We start from the raw sequence: 17,197 nt of genomic DNA on the forward strand, positions 1-17,197 counted from the left end.
GCATAGGCTACATCCAAGGTCTTTTTATTCTCCCTCCCTCCCTATGATTGCATGTCTAGCCTATTATACCCTATGCAGTGTTTCTCAACCAGTGGTCCTGGGACCACGTTGGTCCTTGAGGGGGTTCCAGGTGGTCCCCGGTTAAATGATGGAGATGGAGTTGGTAATGGTAACCAAATGGTAACCAATTGTATAAGTCAGAGCATGGCAAATTGTGCTATAATGTGAATGTTGTTTTCAGTCTGGCAGAGTCCTGTCATGTTCTGAGTCTGACAGTGTTGTATCAAAAGTATCTGCAACTGATATTTTATTCACAAGTTTATGTCACAGACAGATGAAGGTTTGTCAACCTATAGTTTTCTTTTTCAAAATGTTGATCTTAAATCCATAATAAATATTGTCTATTATAGGTTAATATTGTGTCTCAGTGTTAATTTATCCATTTGTAAATGTGTACATTTGGTTACATTTTGTACACTCATGTGCAGTAGGCTACCTGTATCCCACACAACTCTACTTCAGACATTTGACAAACCACATGGCCGGACAGGCTGTCTGTGTGAAGCCGTGCAGTTTGTCACACAGTCACTCGCCCACTGCTAGACTCGTGAAAGTTTTGGAAATCTGATATGAGAAGGGAAGGGAGGGAGAGAGAGAGAGAGAGAGAGAGAGAGAGAGAGAGAGAGAGAGAGAGAGAGAGAGAGAGAGAGAGAGAGAGAGAGAGAGAGAGAGAGAGAGAGAGAGAGAGAGAGAGAGAGAGAGAGAGAGAGAGAGGGAGGGGGGGGAGAGAGGGGGGGAGAGAGAGAGAGAGAGAGAGGCTTCTAGTATGTGGCTGATGCACTGTTAGGGCTAAAAATAATCTGACTTTTCTTTCTCTCTCCAATATTCTCTCTCTTTCTTTCTCTCTCTCTCTGTCTCTTAATTTACCCTTTCCTCAAAACCTAGGCACCCGGAATGAACCTATAGGTCAATAAGGACTGCTGTTTTTGTCAGAGGTAAGCTGTTTTTTTGTGTGTGTCTCTATAATTAGCCCAGGCTGTGTCAATGAACATTGACAGGCGGTAGTAAGGACTTGGTTTGAGGAACATGGCTGTGTGTGTGTGTGTGTGTGTGTGTGTGTGTGTGTGTGTGTGTGTGTGTGTGTGTGTGTGTGTGTGTGTGTGTGTGTGTGTGTGTGTGTGTGTGTGTGTGTGGAGACTGGAGAGTGCTTCTATATGTTAAGCGACAGTTGAGTGTCGCTTGGCTTGACTGTGTGTTGGTTACACTGTTTACTTGTTACTTTAACTGGCACTACTACTACCCTATGGGACCATTAACTATTCAAAAGATCCTTTGTGTTTGAATCAAATTTGTTGTCCAGTCAGTTGTGCTTTGATTTATAAACACTGTAGTTATGACAATTAGCCCACCACTCCATCTGAAAGATATGACCATTCCAAATATTTAGTCTAAGCTTCTCCCCTTAAATCACTGAGTGAAAAAACACTGATTGTATTTTGAATGCCTTTTAAGCCATTAAATCCTAGCAAAGTAGCCCAATGTCTTTTCACCTACACAGTAGGTCTATAATGACTATGACAATAATACTTGTATTGATTGAGTTTGATTGATTGAGTGCCACACATACACATTCCCAGTCAGCACAGGATTTCATTCACAATTCATTGTAATTTAACACTAGTATAATACTAGTGTAACAACGCCTATGTGACAATGTGTATGTAACATAATCATGCCAGTGTACACGCTGGCAAACTCAAAGTGTACAAATGGAACCAAATGGACTCTTAAGTGGCCATTTGTACACTCTCTGAGTTAAACAAAATTGTATTGTGCATTAACAGAGGGAGCAACAGTGTGGGCCTAATGTGTATAGTCATGCTATCTGAGTGCATTATGCTTAAGTGATCAAAAAGCAGAGCTGAATTAACTCAGCTTACTGGGGCTATTTGCAAGCAAGGCGCTTGAATGAAATCATGTTAAATTAACTGGACACTGTCAAATCATTTACATTAATACTGAGGATTATTCTATGTGCCGTTATGTAATGGAGTGTGTTTTAAACTATGGTTTGTGTCTGCATGCTCTTAGCATTTTATTAATGAGCCTGGATCTCAAGGCAAGAGAGAGTTAAAGAATATTCTGCTTATTAGACCATGTTGAACGTTCTGGTGGTTGTGTCTTGTTGTGCTTCAGGGACTATAAGCATTCTTGCTAACTCCTATATATTTACATGGCATTCTTAACTGCACTGTACAATACTGTACTGTATTTGAATGCCCTGTTCAGTAATATATTACTGTCCCTCTCAAATAAACAAATAAATGGAATGTGGGTAAAAACTGTTGAGGTAACAGTTTATGACGAGGCTAAAAGCAAACATAATGATTTAGCTGTTTAAAGGGATGTTAGGTCATGTCAGTGTGCTAATGCCTTGTGTTCTTTATGTGCGAGTGCTTTAGCTAGCTAAGCCTCCTGGGTTGTCAACAATACCAGGAGAGGTTAACAACAGAAGGGCTTTGGAGTCAAGGTCAGGCATGTGTGTAGTGCACGTTTTACACACACACACACACACACACACACACACACACACACACACACACACACACACACACACACACACACACACACACACACACACACACACACACACACACACACACACACACACACACACAAACAAACATACACACATGGTCATTAAAGTGCAAGCATGTGGGTGTCTAAATAGTTACGGGCTAATAAACAGGCAAAATATTTTCTTTATTTATACATTTTGATTTTGAGGTTCACACATGACAACAAATGCAACAAATACAGTACCTCTGATGCTTTGTTTTTTTGTTTTTAACTTGGTTGGATTTGTTTTTTTTTCATCTCTTAAATCTATCTCACCATCATTGTTACTGTTGTCTATTAAGGTTAGCTGATCAGTAATAAACTCATACTGTATTACTGTAGCTTCTGTTCTTGCCTTCTTGCCTAAGACCAATATCGCTTACATATTTTCCATGTCATTCACCTCTTCAGAGCTTTACTTCTGATTGTCAAACTGGTCATAGGCCTCATTTATACTTCATTGCATGTCTGTGTGGTGCAATGAGAATTACAGAGGTTTTAGATCTGCTATTTTTTAAAATCTATCCTATATTGGTGAATGTCCAAAGTAGGGACGCCAGGTTCAAAGTGGTTACAAATCAGGACTCTGACGGCAGCCATATTGGCAAGAAGTTGAACATTGCCAGTGCTTTAGTGTTAATTTTTAGTCATTCATTTATTTTCGTGATTGTACAGTGGAGATTAGACAGGAAACAAAGTGGAGAAACAAGAGAGTAGAGAGTGACATGCAGCAAATGGTCTGCCCGACTCACTGTCAGGCATCATCAGAGCCTACTGTATGTGGTACACGCCTCAACAACTGCCCCCCCCCCCAACCCAACCAATGCTTTAGTTTTGTTTGACAATCATCTCAACACAATGTTGAATGTCTAGTCTGTTCTTGAGATATGTCTGCTTTATGTCATTTTTACCATGACCTTGATTTTGACCTTTTCAACCCAAAAGTTAACCATGCATTTTGACCATGCACTTTTCTTTTCCCTCCCACAAACTGTGTGCTACAAACGTTGTTTCATGTTTTTTGACTGACCAGCGCGTCATTCACCATTGACATGGGCTGCCAACCAATGATGAACTCTATTCATGTTATACCCCCCCCCAGGCTTATGTGGACCAATCGGGTGGCGGTATGGGCTTGTCATTTTGTGGCAACGACAGGACCGATTCGTACAACGTGGACCAGGGTGTGTTGAATAATGGCTGCTTCGTGGACGCTCTCAACCTTGTCCCCCATGTCTTCCTGCTCTTCATCACCTTCCCCATCCTCTTCATCGGTAAGACACACACACACACACACACACACACACACACACACACACACACACACACACACACACACACACACACACACACACACACACACACACACACACACACACACACACACACAGAAATTGTACTTAAGTACAGTACTTGAGTAAATGTACTTGTTACTTTACACCACTGACTGCCCTGGCACTTATAAGCTCGATATCTCCCCTGGCCAAGAAGGCAGAGTGGTAGGAGATTGTTCTCCATGCGAGAGGCCGGGTTCAAGTCACTGGGTAGGACATGTGTAACTTATACGGATTGCAGCTTCTTTGTCTGACAGACAGAAAAGAGAAAGTGTGTGTGCCTCTGTCCACATATGTTACTGATGTCTGTGTACATAAGCTTCTTACTAGGTCAATAATACATCAGACATGACTACATCTGCTATGTGGTGCAGTAATCTCTGAGGATTATCCACACGAACCCCCGAACATTTGGTGAAAATTGCAGATCTACAAGCTCACAGCGCGTCGCAACGCGTTTTGAGCTTGTAGATCACAATTTTCTGCGAAGAGATTTGGTATAGAGGGAAATTCGGTATAGAGGGAAATTCTAACGGACCTAGTATAGAACCCTGGGGGAACCCGTTCAACTAAGTATATAGGGTTTAATTGGTTCATTGGAAGAGAGAGACAATCCAAGACATGTTCATGGGCAGGGGAGACACTGTACTGCATTGGTTCTCAAAGTGGGGTCCGGGGACCCCCAGGGGTTCCAGGGGGTCCCCAGCTAAATGATGGACAGGAACCAAATGGACCCTTATGGGTCTGTAACTCTGAGAGTGTACAAATGGAAACAAATGGACCCGTTAGGGTTAATTTGGTTCCATTTGTACACTCTCAGAGTTAAATTAACATTGGTTTTACAATGTGAATTGGGGTCCCAGAGGTATAAATGCCATTAAATGGGGGTCCGTAGCCTAATGCATGTCAAACTGGGGGTCCTTGAAATTAAAATGGTTGAGAATCACTGCTAGAGAGCCGTAAAAACCTTGTCTTATTGGGGTCCCTGGCTTATCTTTTCAAATGGGGGTCCGCGGGGTAATAAGTGTCAATTAGGGGGTCCTTGAAATGAAAAGGTTTGAGAACCACTGCTGTAGTGTACAGCTTCGATGTTTAACCCATTTAGACCGGGAAAGCCTACGTGTATATGTTGTTATACCGTTCAATCCGGGAAAGCATCTGTGTCATTTTAGATATCGTTGTTGTCGGGCAGAAACCTCCTATCTCCATATTCTAACTTTTTGCGTTTATTTAGTAAATTAACGCCCTACTAGATCATACTACAGCGTCACACAAAAGCATCAAAAGTAGCAGATCCACAAGCTCAAAACGCGGCGCGTTGCGACACAAGACAATGACTCAACAAGGACTGACTGGGGCTTAGTCCACATGAACACGGGTATTTTTTTAAAAACTCATATTTTCATATATTTTTTTAATATCTGCGTCTTCATGGCCAGGTTTAAAAATATATCTATGTCCACATGAAAACGTATTAAGATGGTACAAACGCAGCTGTCACTGCGAGACAGTCTATTTACAGCCGGTTAACAACTGCAGTCTCGCGATGACAGCCAAATATATACAGCAGCTCTTCTTTGGAATTGTCAATACAATTATACATTGAGCTGTGAGTGCATCGAAGAACAGGGGATCAGAGAACAATGTGTATTATGTCTTCTTATATTTCCCTCAACTGATTATTTGACAACGTTTGCAATCATTCAATAGTGTTTATTCAAACGCTTGTCCACCTGGCTCTCATTGAATTCAATGCATGCGTCAGGGCTATTATTGTTATAGTCATACTGTAGCCTATATACTCATTGTATGTCCCGAAACTAGCTGTTGCCAATATGAAATGAATAGGCCTAAATAGGCTATTGAGAAAATAGGAGGATCAAAACGTCCGCTCCTTGTGTCACCTTTTTTCACTATGTCACTTTTTACACTTTTGTAATTAAATATCCTAATATATATTTTCAAAATCCAAAACATCCAAAGAGCCTCAATGTCTTTTTGGCAATGTGCGAGCCTCCTTGTTTGTGGACTTCATTGCTGGCCTCTCTCGTACCTGGCTGTAACTTTTGGTATGCGCAAGCCTTCAGTCAAGAGCACAAAGCAAACCTTACTATCTTATTGATTTTTGATTATGATAAAATGCTGATAGAATGCGCACATCAGCTGTTGGGGTACTGGGTTAAAAGAGGATCATGAAAGGAATAGAAACGGTCCGTGTATGAAATTTACTGGAACGAGGAGAGTACAAGTGTAGCACGTTCCATTGTGGTTGACATGGTCATAAATTAGGCAAAATATTTCCTCAGCGCAAACGTGATTCATACATTATTCAGACAATTCGAATGATCTAGTAGGTTACTCCCACTGCGCGTGCTTCAGGCACTATTTTTGGTTTGTAAACTGTCATTGTAGACTATAGCCTACTCCGTGTATGAAGGAAAGTACAGGTGTAGTCTACACGTTCGATTGATGTGGTCACTGGTCACTATTAATTCATGCAAAATATTGATAGACCTAAGTGATTTAGTTTATTCATTCAATCATAACAGAACATCCGTTGCAAGTGTAGACCTATGGTATCATTGGTATGGAGTCACCATGTCACTCTGGCTAGTTTATCTAGCCAATAATCTCCATGTCCTCAAACACGCACGCACGCACGCACACACCTGCCTGCATACATACAAGCCCAACGGTGTGTGCGCGCAGTTTGTCACACTGTGGAAACTGCAGTCCTACAGTCTTTGCCATTACGATTACCAAAAGCTATGTTTAAAAAAATACCCGTGTACGTGTGGACGGGGCCTGAGGAACGAGACTGGTATACACATGAGGGGTGATTGCAAATGAGATACAGTTTAGCCAAAGAGAAACATAGAACCAAGAAAACTAGAACGGGGAACAACATGCATAGATACAAGACCTAGACGCTACAATCAATGTGACAAAACTCTGAGACTGTGACACCCCCAGTTTGATACACATTAGACCACAGACACCCATTTGATTTGCTTCCTTGGCCTGCTGGCAGCGTGCAGAAGATAGTTGCGGATCGGTCCAGTGGTTTTCGAGATAGCTGCAAACAGACAGACACTGTAATCCAGACAGACTGGACGGACGGACAGACAGACAGACAGACACGATAGACAGACACGATAGACAGACACGATAGATACCATTGATACCATTGATACCATAGATACCATAGATAGTCCAATACAACATAACACAATGACAGGTGATCCAGCTGTGTAACACCTGGATTATACGTAATTCATATCACTTCAAAATTATACTTGTCTGAGCAAGGACATCTCGTTTGACAAATGGATTTCCTCACGTCATGAAACGGTAGGAGCTAAGACGTGAGCAAGAGACAAGTGAGGGATGCAAGGATGGAAAAATAACTACCAGGATTATAGTCAATAATATGTCACACTCAGCTCCATTCATATGCACACACACACACACAGGGCTGGGCAGTATGTCGATATAATCCACATTGTGATACTGTATCAGACTAGATTTTGGAAAAGCATGCGCACACACAGATCTACTCATTCGCATTACCAGTGTGGAGTACGGTTGCCAACTACCTGATATTCAAATAAAGGACACCCGGCCGGGCGTTCCTTATTTCGAAGCAAAATAAGGGATGCTCAGATAAATCTCTGTATATGTGTACAGTTTTTGTATATTATTTAAACAACCTGTATTTTAGTATATGTGCTGTTTGAACTTGTAAGATGTGTGTCATTGATTGATTCCTCAAAAATAAGGAACAAAGTGTGTCCCTTGTGAGTTAAATAAGGGACACGTCTTTTTAGTTTCCAAATAAGGGACGACGCTGTATTTCATGGGACGGTTGGCAAGAAGAACAGTTGGTTGCTTCCTAGTTTTCTTCCATCCTTCCTTCTTAACCTTGTCTGTTGTTCAGCAATGATTGGAACTGTGTGACTGTGGTGTCCCTTACTCAGTCTCTGGGGGTTTATGACTATGATTTACTGTTAATGTGTTGTTTAACTAGTGTGTGTGTGTGTGTGTGTGTGTGTGTTTGCTTGCTTATCTCTGTGTATGCACGTCAGTGTCTGTGTGTATACGTGTACAGCAAGTGGGAGTATTTGTGTGTATGCTTGTGTGCACGCTACTTACAAATGTTATTATTACTTGTGTGTGTGTGTGTGTGTGTGTGTGTTTGTGTAGTTTCTGGGAAGGGTTTGAACTCTGCACTCTGACCCGGCTGTTTCCCTGAGGACTCACTAATTAATGCTTCCTGGGTTTGGGTCATTTATTATAGATAGACGGTGTCCCCTGAGGTCCCCAAAATGGCTCTGGTCCATTTGGTTTAACAACAGAAACCAAATTAACGTTAAAGTAATAAGCCCTCAGTGGTGGAGATTAACAAAGCACATTTACTTGAGCAGTGTACTTGAGTACATTCTTTGAGTATCTGTACTTTACTTGAGTATTTGTATTTTTAGATACTTTCACTCCACTACATTTCAAACACAAATATTGTACTTTTGACTCCACTACATTTCTAGGAAGGGAAAAATGTACATTATGAATTAACCGCTTAAGCCGTATTTCAAATATAATGAAATGAGCAGATCTGTAGGGCATCGCAGTTCCCGCCCACTTCCTGGTGCCACTGCAAAATACTCAATGCATTTTTCCCATTGACTTTTCCAAAAATATTTATATCAATTCATTTAAGCCTAGAATCAAGCTATCCAGGCTCCTGGTGAATCATGACCGTAAAACGTTTGATTCTGTGAATTTTTTTTTTTGAAAATGGCAAAACAAAGGGTATTTATTAAATATAGTATATCATATAATTAAATATAAAATAAAAACAAATCACAGAAAAAAATGTTTAATGGTCATGATTCACCAGGAGCCTGGATGGCTTGATTCTAGGCTTAAAATAATTGATATAAATATTTTTGGAAAAGTCAATGGGAAAAATGCATTGAGAATTTTGCAGTGGAACCCGGAAGTGGCCGCAACTGCGATGCCCTATAAGCTCACAGCATGTTGCGACACGTTGTGAGCTTGTAGATTTTTTTATACAGCAATGCATTGATATTAAATAGAAAATATACTTTGTAATTTGTACTTTTGTACTTTTTTATGTTAAAAACATGTGCTATGAATAATGTTTTAAAAGCAAGTACTCCAGTACTACCAGAAGTATCTCTACTTTGACTACTGAGTACTGGGATTGAGTGCTTTGTCCACCACTGTAAGCCCTGTTGTTCTGACCGGGGAAACCGTTCTCCCCAAATGACACAGTACCATTTCCTGGGAGAAAATAGTGTAGTAACTGAGTAGTAATACTGTAATATGCCTGACTACGCCACCTCCCGCTTGTGGAGGGGGCAGGAGGAACCCCTAAACCTTACACTGTTCAACTTCCCTTAAACAGGAACAATTACTTTACTAGAGGCAGTTGGTGGAAAAATATAACAACTTTATTACCATGAAATTACAAAACACATCACTGTTGTCTATTACAAACTAGCACGACAATTAAGGTCCTTAAGGCAAGGTATTTAGTATTAAATACCTTCGGCCCCGGCGGGTCGGCCCGTGCACACAGTGAATACCAAAATAACTAGGGGAAAAGAAAAGGGGACAGGCCTGGCCTCAAATAAATCATGCAATATAAATACAAAATTCAAATACAAAACATGCACTGCCAGGTTATATCAATACACACCATTAAAAACCAAAGGGGTCCCCAGTGCAGTCCCAAGCTGAGAGGAAAACCGTGTGCAGCAGGGCGGACCCGGCCTTTAACAGGGTTACACAAATTAAACTGTAACAGAACAGAGGAGAGAAACAGTTAAAATATGCCAATATGGATAAATGTTAAAACCTATGCCTACAGTGTACCTTGGCTAAATGGCTCAAATAAACAAAACAAAAAGAGTAAATTAACAGTGGAAAACAGTGGCCGGTGTGGTCCCATTAAGGAGACAAACAAAACGCATTAGTTGCCAACCCTAGTATCACACTAAATAAAACACTATATTCAAATCATTAAAAGAACAAACAGCTTAAAACCTACTTTGTGTTGCAGTAACTGTGCACACAATGCAAGGCCAAGGCGAGGGGGGCAACCTCAACACCAGAGCATGCTGTATAAAAGAAGACAGTGATGTTACAAACTAAAATACATTAAAATCCACAAAGAGTCAATGCATAAAATGTATACTGCTTTACCCGTGTCTCCAAGTAGGGCAGACAGAACAGACACCACAGGAGGTCACTTCATTTGTAAAACTGAAATAATAAATAAATGCATTAAAATAAGATAATAAAACACAATGATGTTGGCTAAATTAAAGTGCTAAAGAGCATGGGAAGCCTCCATGTGCTCAACAGAAAATAGGCAACCAAACAAACAAAAGCCAACATGTGCTCAAACAATAAGCTTTTGTTTGTTGCATTAGCTGCAACAAACAAAAGTAGCAGATCTACAAGGTTCAGTTTTTTTTGGCCTACCATGTGTTCTCCTTCTCCCTGCATGAACCATGCAGCCTACAGCAGAGACAAATGGCTCTCTACTGGGAGGAGCTAGGCCTTTGTACTTCCTGGTCATGTGACTAAGTCAGGTGCAGTGGGTGCACCAGTCACCTAGATTCCCACAATAGAATGAGATTCTTTTTATGTTCTGTTCTCCATTAAAAAAAAAAGAGTGAACTGTTCCCATCATAACAATAAACAAGCACAATCGTTCAGATATAAAAGCATGTTAACTTAGAATGTCGCTTCCTGTCTAATGTCTTCCGTACCAGGCAGTAACACAGCCTGACAGAAAGCTTTCAATGGAGCTGTTGTAGACTTGTAGTCCTGGATGCGGGGGCCTACTCCGAACTTCCCAAGAGTCCCTTCAAGAGTGGAGTCAAAAGAACAATATTTCTATTTGAAATGTAGCGTAGTGAAAGTCATCAGCTTGCAAATAACAATTACAAAAAACAAATACTCCAAACATGTACAGTAATAGTACTTAGTTACCGTCCACCACTGTCACTGCTGAGCTTTTTTCCCTCACCCGTGGTGTGCGTGTCCTACGATGCGTCACGATGCGACACATTGTGAGCTTGTAGATCTGTTATTTTCCAAATAAAAATGTGCACATGTTATTGATTTGAAAACGTGTTAAATGGGACATTCTGCATAATGAGTACTTTCAACTTTTGGTACATACATTGCATTTTAGTACATTTACATTTTAGTCCCATCATTCCAATTTAACCACTTCAACCCTCTAGACTGTAAACTGGACCTGAGTTGGCTCTGTTACTTGGACTGCTTTTTTCCGTCTACACCAGATGTCTTCGCCAAAAATTAGCTGATCTACAAACTCACAACGCATGTAGATCGGCTATTTTTGGCTAATGTTCCCACCATAATGTGGATACTGGGGGTCCTCTCTCCCTCTCTCTATCATTTACACATACGCACGCACGTCACGCACGCACACACGCATGCACGCACGCACGCACGCACACACGCACGCACGCACGCACGCACGCACGCACACAAACAAACTGACACACAAACAGACAGACACTGATGCCAATGCAGACAGTATACCAATCGTGTGCCAACCATTTCTCTAACTGCAGCCAAGGGAAGCCATGTTCCCACCACACCATGTGAACTGATATGATCCTCTGTCCGAGTTTATGTATCCCCTTCTTCCCCCCAAGCGCGCGCGCGCGCGCGCGCACACACACACACACACACACACACACACACACACACACACACACACACACACACACACACACACACACACACACACACACACACACACACACACACACACTCACACACACACACACACACACACACACACACGCTGGCCTGTCCAAGGCCCTCTCATCCCAGTTCCAATGGGTACAGTAGAGGTGCCAATAGACCCCTGGAGGTGTCATGGTCAATGAAGTATATATGGTTTAAGTGGTTAATCTCTCTCTCTCTCTCTCTCTCTCTCTCTCTTCTCTCTCTCTCTCTCTCTCTCTCTCTCTCTCTCTCTCTCTCCCTCGCTCTCTCTCAGGTTGGGGCAGTCAGAGCTCTAAGGTACAGATCCATCATAACACATGGCTCCATTTCCCCGGCCACAACCTGCGCTGGATCCTGACCTTCTCGCTGCTCTTCGTCCACGTCTGCGAGATCGCCGAGGGCATCGTCTCCAACAAGTACGAGCCACGCGCAAAATAAATAATAATGATAAAGTTAATTAATATATTATTAATAGTTAATACAGTTGAAGCGTTAAGGTTGTGATATCTACGTGAGCATATAAATGATGTTGATGATAATATTTTCACCGGCCTTTTGTTTGTGTTTTTTTAATTTTCTAACTCCAACAAAGAGGACCTTAGTCTTGACGATCAGACATCTCCACCTACGGATACATCTGGTGACATCTAAATTCAATTTAAGAAACAACAGCATTGCAAAAATCAATGCAAAGACTGTTGGTCCTTCATATTCGACGGTGATAAGATTGGTTTTCAAAGCAGGGGGCATAGGTTTTTTAGCTGAGGTTTTCTCCGCTGTTCTAGTCCCAACATCGAAAGTTTGATGTCATCAGATATATCAGTTGGTGTAAATCTCTGATTGTGAGGAAGAGGAAGTTAAATATAATCCTTTTTTAATATAAGATATTTCTAGTCTGATTCATAGACATTGTGTTTGGTGTTTTAATGGCTCAGCAGCAACAGCTATACGAACCGAGGAGAACCTAATTGTATTATCAACCAAAAACAATCACTTTTATAATTGTATGGAAGTCTTTCTAGATGTTATAATGTATGCAATTATTATCTCTCTCTCACTGTCTCTCTCTCTCTTACCAGGATGATGGAGACAGACCACCTCCACCTCTTCATGCCAGCGTTTATGGGCTTCATAGCAGCCATCACTTCAGTGGTGTACTACCACAACATAGAGACCTCCAACTTCCCCAAACTACTGCTGGGTAGGCGTTTATCATTACGTCAGTGGTGTACTACCATTATAGCTGGGTAGGTGTTAGTCAGTTTCTCTGCACGAAGACCATGTTTTCAGAATCAGTTTTATTTGTCACATCACAGGTTTACAGATGTAATACAGTGGGTGAAATGAATGTTTTCGTGCTGTTCAGACATTAACAGCCAGACATACAAGAGACATAGCCTTCTTTACCAGAGGCAGCGTCACATTAGCCATGATTTTTCATGGTTACGGATTACCCAAAATATGGAAGCTGCTGCCAGATGTTCTGTCCAGCTGACACTTGATATTATGGGATATTATTATTGTTTTCAAGGTTACATTTGTAAACAAAACAAAAAAAAGATCTTAACCCTATACTTCTTTGTGCAACACATAGCAAAAATACCCAATCTACTTAGCTCTAGCTTGCAGATCTGCAGATCGGCTTTTCTGCCTTTATTGATAGCTACTCAGTAGAGAGACATGAAACAGGGAGAGGGAGACAGGGAGTGACACGCAGCAAAGGCCGCCGGGCTCGGGAATCCAGCCTGTGACTTGTCAGGCTGCACTAGAGCCTAATAATATGGTATGCGCCTTAACTGCTAGGCCAGCGCTGATCCAATCTGCTATTTTCTTTATCAAAAAAAGAAACATTTTGACAAATATTGACAAATGAAAATTTGTCCAAAATGTACCCTCCAGCCTTGTTCATCTACTGGGTGTTGGCCTTCATCACAAAGTCCATCAAACTGTGGAAGTTCGCGGAGACGGGAGTGAGGCCCAAACACCTGCGCTTCTGCATTACCGCCCTGCTGGTGCTCCTGTACGGACTGCTGATGGCCGTGGAGCTCAACGTCATCCGGGTCAGGGTGAGTCGCAACTTCCTGCTTTCACTTCCTGGATCAAAGGTCGGACCAGTTACCTTAAGCAGCATTTGAGCTAGATTCTAGAAAGTAATACTGGATAAGTATATCAGTTTGTTAATGTCAATTATCCTCCATCTACTGTTATAGGTCAGGGAAAGCGTCTCACACTGTACCATATATGTCCAGGTTGCTTGAATTGTCCCTCTTTTCTATCTGTAGGAGTAGGCTGTTTGTGGCAAAGCACTATGCTGCTGTTTAATCTGTTTTTGTGTTTACTTGTATATCTTATTTTAACCACTTAAACCCTATTTACTGTACTTAGTTGACGTAGTCCCCCAGGGGTCTATAATTGGTCCACTCCTTTTTTCCGTAGATACCAAATCTATTCGCTGAGAATAGCCAATCTACAAGCTCACGTTCGTTGTTGTGAGCTTGTAGATTGTCTATTGTCGTTGTTGTATTTTCATTGTTTTCCAATTTTTGTGAAATGTTTTCCGATTATGACATGCCCAGAATTGGGACGATAGGGTTCATGTGGTTAGTACTAAATCTATATTTGACTCCCATGTTCTCTTTTCCCTTTGTCTCTGTGTAGAAATACGTGTTCTTTGCCAACCCTCAGAAGGTCAAACCACCAGAGGATCTGCAAGACCTGGGGGTTCGCTTCCTACAGCCGTTTGTCAACCTGCTATCCAAGGTACATACATACACACGCTAGACTGTGGTCCGTTCACTTTGCAGGTTGATGATCAGGTCTGGGTCTAGAGCAGATATGGAAATGAATTTGTGTCAGATCCTTAGGTGAATATGACCTTTGACACGATCTAAATGTCTCAATAGAAGAGCAGGGAGACAAAATACAACCACCCCAATTGTATAAGTTATATTGTATTAACATACGCTACCTACCATACAGATTTATATTTATAAATTAAAAAAAAGTTGCATTGTGCTGCTTTAAACCCTAATTTATACTTTAAAAAATCTCAAAAATGTTGAAATATGGAAATAGACAATTTAAACTTCTACAGGCTCACAACGACACGTCCAAACACTCGTCGGTCGACTAAATAAATATTGTCACAATATTGATGTGGAGGTCATTGGTCAGATATTTGATTGTGTCCATATGGCCCAGCCCTGGACTACTACTGTGAATAAGGCCTCGTCTCTCTCTTCTCTTCATCCCAGGCCACGTATTGGTGGATGAACCCTCTGATCATCGGAGCTCATAAGAGACCCATCGAGTTGAAGAAGATCGGCAAGCTGCCCATCGCCATGAGAGCCCTGACCAACTACCTGAAACTGAAAGACGCCTATGAAGACCAGAGGGTACGGCCGTCGCTCACACCATCATGACATTTTACTTTACCATTAATTGTCATCTCGTGAGCCGTCCTAGTCCAGTGATTCTCAACCTCTGGGTTGTGAGGATATTGCATGTGGGCATCCAAACAATTGGCAAAACACTAAGATTGATATGATAATATGATCAAATAAAAATAAAAATGACCGTCTATCTTAACCAATCAGGATGGATTATGACAAATCGGAGATCCTGTGTTCATCACATGACTATAGGGATACTGTGTACCGATTTGCGTGATGTTTGGACAAAATCTGTGGGAGTAATATCAAGAAATGTGCGTTGCTAAATTTGGCTTCCTGGTGGTGCTATAAAATGCAGGGCAGAGGTTTTTCCATAGATATAGAAACCTAGATACCTCATTGGCCTCTGCAGTTCGTTGGAGCGAATGGTATCGCAGTCGCCATTTAGAGGAGGCAAGCTACAGTACCATTCAAAGTGACTACTGGCCAATCACAGCGCGTTGACTACTGGCATATCACAGCGCGTTGACTACTGGCCAATCACAGCGCGTTGACTATTGGCCAATCACAGCGCGTCTAACTGACTTTTGCTGCGTAGCTGCATCTTACGAAAAGACCCGCCCCCACCTGCCTCTGATTGGCCTACCGAACGCCCCCTTCTGTGACACACGGAAGGGGGCGTTCTCTCTAAAATGATGCCCGAGATACCAATGCCTCAGAGCCGAAGGAGGCGTCTACCTTTATACGTCTATGGGTTTTCCTTTGGCCTCTAGGGAGTGTGTGTGCAAAGTGTCACGCCGATTGGTCCAGTTATAGATAAAAAACATTAAAAACATAATCATAAATATGGACAGTGTCACGCCATTGGTTTCTATAGACCGTAAATGAAGCCTATTTTGCAGCGATTTCAAATCCGCCATCTTTCTATATCCGGTTGATATCCGGTCCGAAATGCGGCCGGAAATTTATGCTATTGTAAACCGCAGCGAGGGCGGGTCCTAGAGTTCTCAAATTCTGCCGGAACCCGACCCTACCCACTTGGTTGTGGATCAAAGTGAACTTTACTCAGGTATCTAGTTTGTCGCCGCCCAACCTTCCTAGCCCGTGTTATTGAAGAAAGACGGGCGACAATGGCCAAAACTCAATCGAAAATTGGTGAAAGTGGCCGTTTTCAAGATTTCTTGGCCATTATCTCTGGAACGGAAGGTCGAATCTGTTCAGTTCAAAGTTTGTAGGATGCGTGACTTTGAGGACATTAGCACATAATGACACCTTTTGGGTTTTTTGGGGTTGTCGGGCCTAAAAGTATGGTAATTGTTCGGGCCGGGATATTTACTCACAACCCATAAAAATTGGTCCGCGACCCACAAATGGGTCCCGGCCCACTGTTTGGGAAACAGTGCTCTACCATACTGATTGGTTAAATTAACCTTTGACCCATGTAGACACCAGAGGATCCGGACCAGGCTCCGTCCATCTGGCGCTCCATGTACCGGGCGTTCGGGCGGCCCATCCTCCTCAGCAGCACGTTCCGCTACCTGGCCGACCTGCTGGGCTTCGCCGGGCCGCTCTGCATCTCCAGCATCGTGGAACACCTGGGCAGCAACAACACCACCGTCAAAGTCAAATCAGAAGAGGTACGTGTGTTAGTAGCAGTCGCTTTCAAGTGGAAATCTAGTACGTCCAAAACCGTAAATATCCAGGAAAAATAATAATAAATCAACTCCATGCTGATGTATGTACCATAAGGTATTTGCTGTAATTTGTTGTTTAGCTTTTTACATTTTGTATGTTTTTCGATTCTGTGTAATGGGGATCACAGTGGAAATGAGTCTATGACTTTACTGTATTTTTCTTATTGTCTTCTAACCTTCTGTTTAAGACTGGTTGCACACAATTAAATCAAAATGAACAAATCTAATCAAATTGGCAAATTGGCAAGCCATGGTGGACAGATTCGCTTGTGACATGAGGCAAAATGAGCGCTCACTTCCCCCCGTCTCAGCCAATCACAAGCCGAGTATGTTCTCACTGGGCACCCCTTTTGCGTCACTT

The 17,197-nt window shown here is 42.0% G+C and overlaps 1 protein-coding gene across 4 annotated transcripts in view; it reads left to right on the forward strand.

The window, feature by feature from the left end:
• The first annotated feature begins 855 nt into the window (after window positions 1–855).
• abcc9 (ATP-binding cassette, sub-family C (CFTR/MRP), member 9) overlaps window positions 856–17,197 on the forward strand; it is an 84,387-nt gene continuing 68,045 nt past the window's right edge. For 2 of the 4 annotated variants that reach the window (XR_014600234.1, XM_084050050.1), the window contains exons 1-8: window positions 856–995; window positions 3,722–3,893; window positions 12,025–12,166; window positions 12,830–12,951; window positions 13,650–13,816; window positions 14,409–14,510; window positions 15,005–15,145; window positions 16,588–16,779. Coding sequence is in view for 3 of the 4 variants with exons in the window: in XM_084050050.1 (XP_083906176.1) it covers window positions 3,749–3,893; window positions 12,025–12,166; window positions 12,830–12,951; window positions 13,650–13,816; window positions 14,409–14,510; window positions 15,005–15,145; window positions 16,588–16,779 (1,011 nt within the window). In the remaining variant the exon portion in view is untranslated. Of the gene's footprint in view, window positions 996–2,476; window positions 2,540–3,721; window positions 3,894–12,024; window positions 12,167–12,829; window positions 12,952–13,649; window positions 13,817–14,408; window positions 14,511–15,004; window positions 15,146–16,587; window positions 16,780–17,197 lie in introns of those variants that run through there. The other 2 variants (XM_084050051.1, XM_084050052.1) reach the window with 2 other exon arrangements.

This window comes from Gymnoscopelus microlampas (genome assembly GCF_963454915.1).
Source record: "Gymnoscopelus microlampas genome assembly, chromosome: 23".
Classification (NCBI taxonomy): domain Eukaryota; kingdom Metazoa; phylum Chordata; class Actinopteri; order Myctophiformes; family Myctophidae; genus Gymnoscopelus; species Gymnoscopelus microlampas.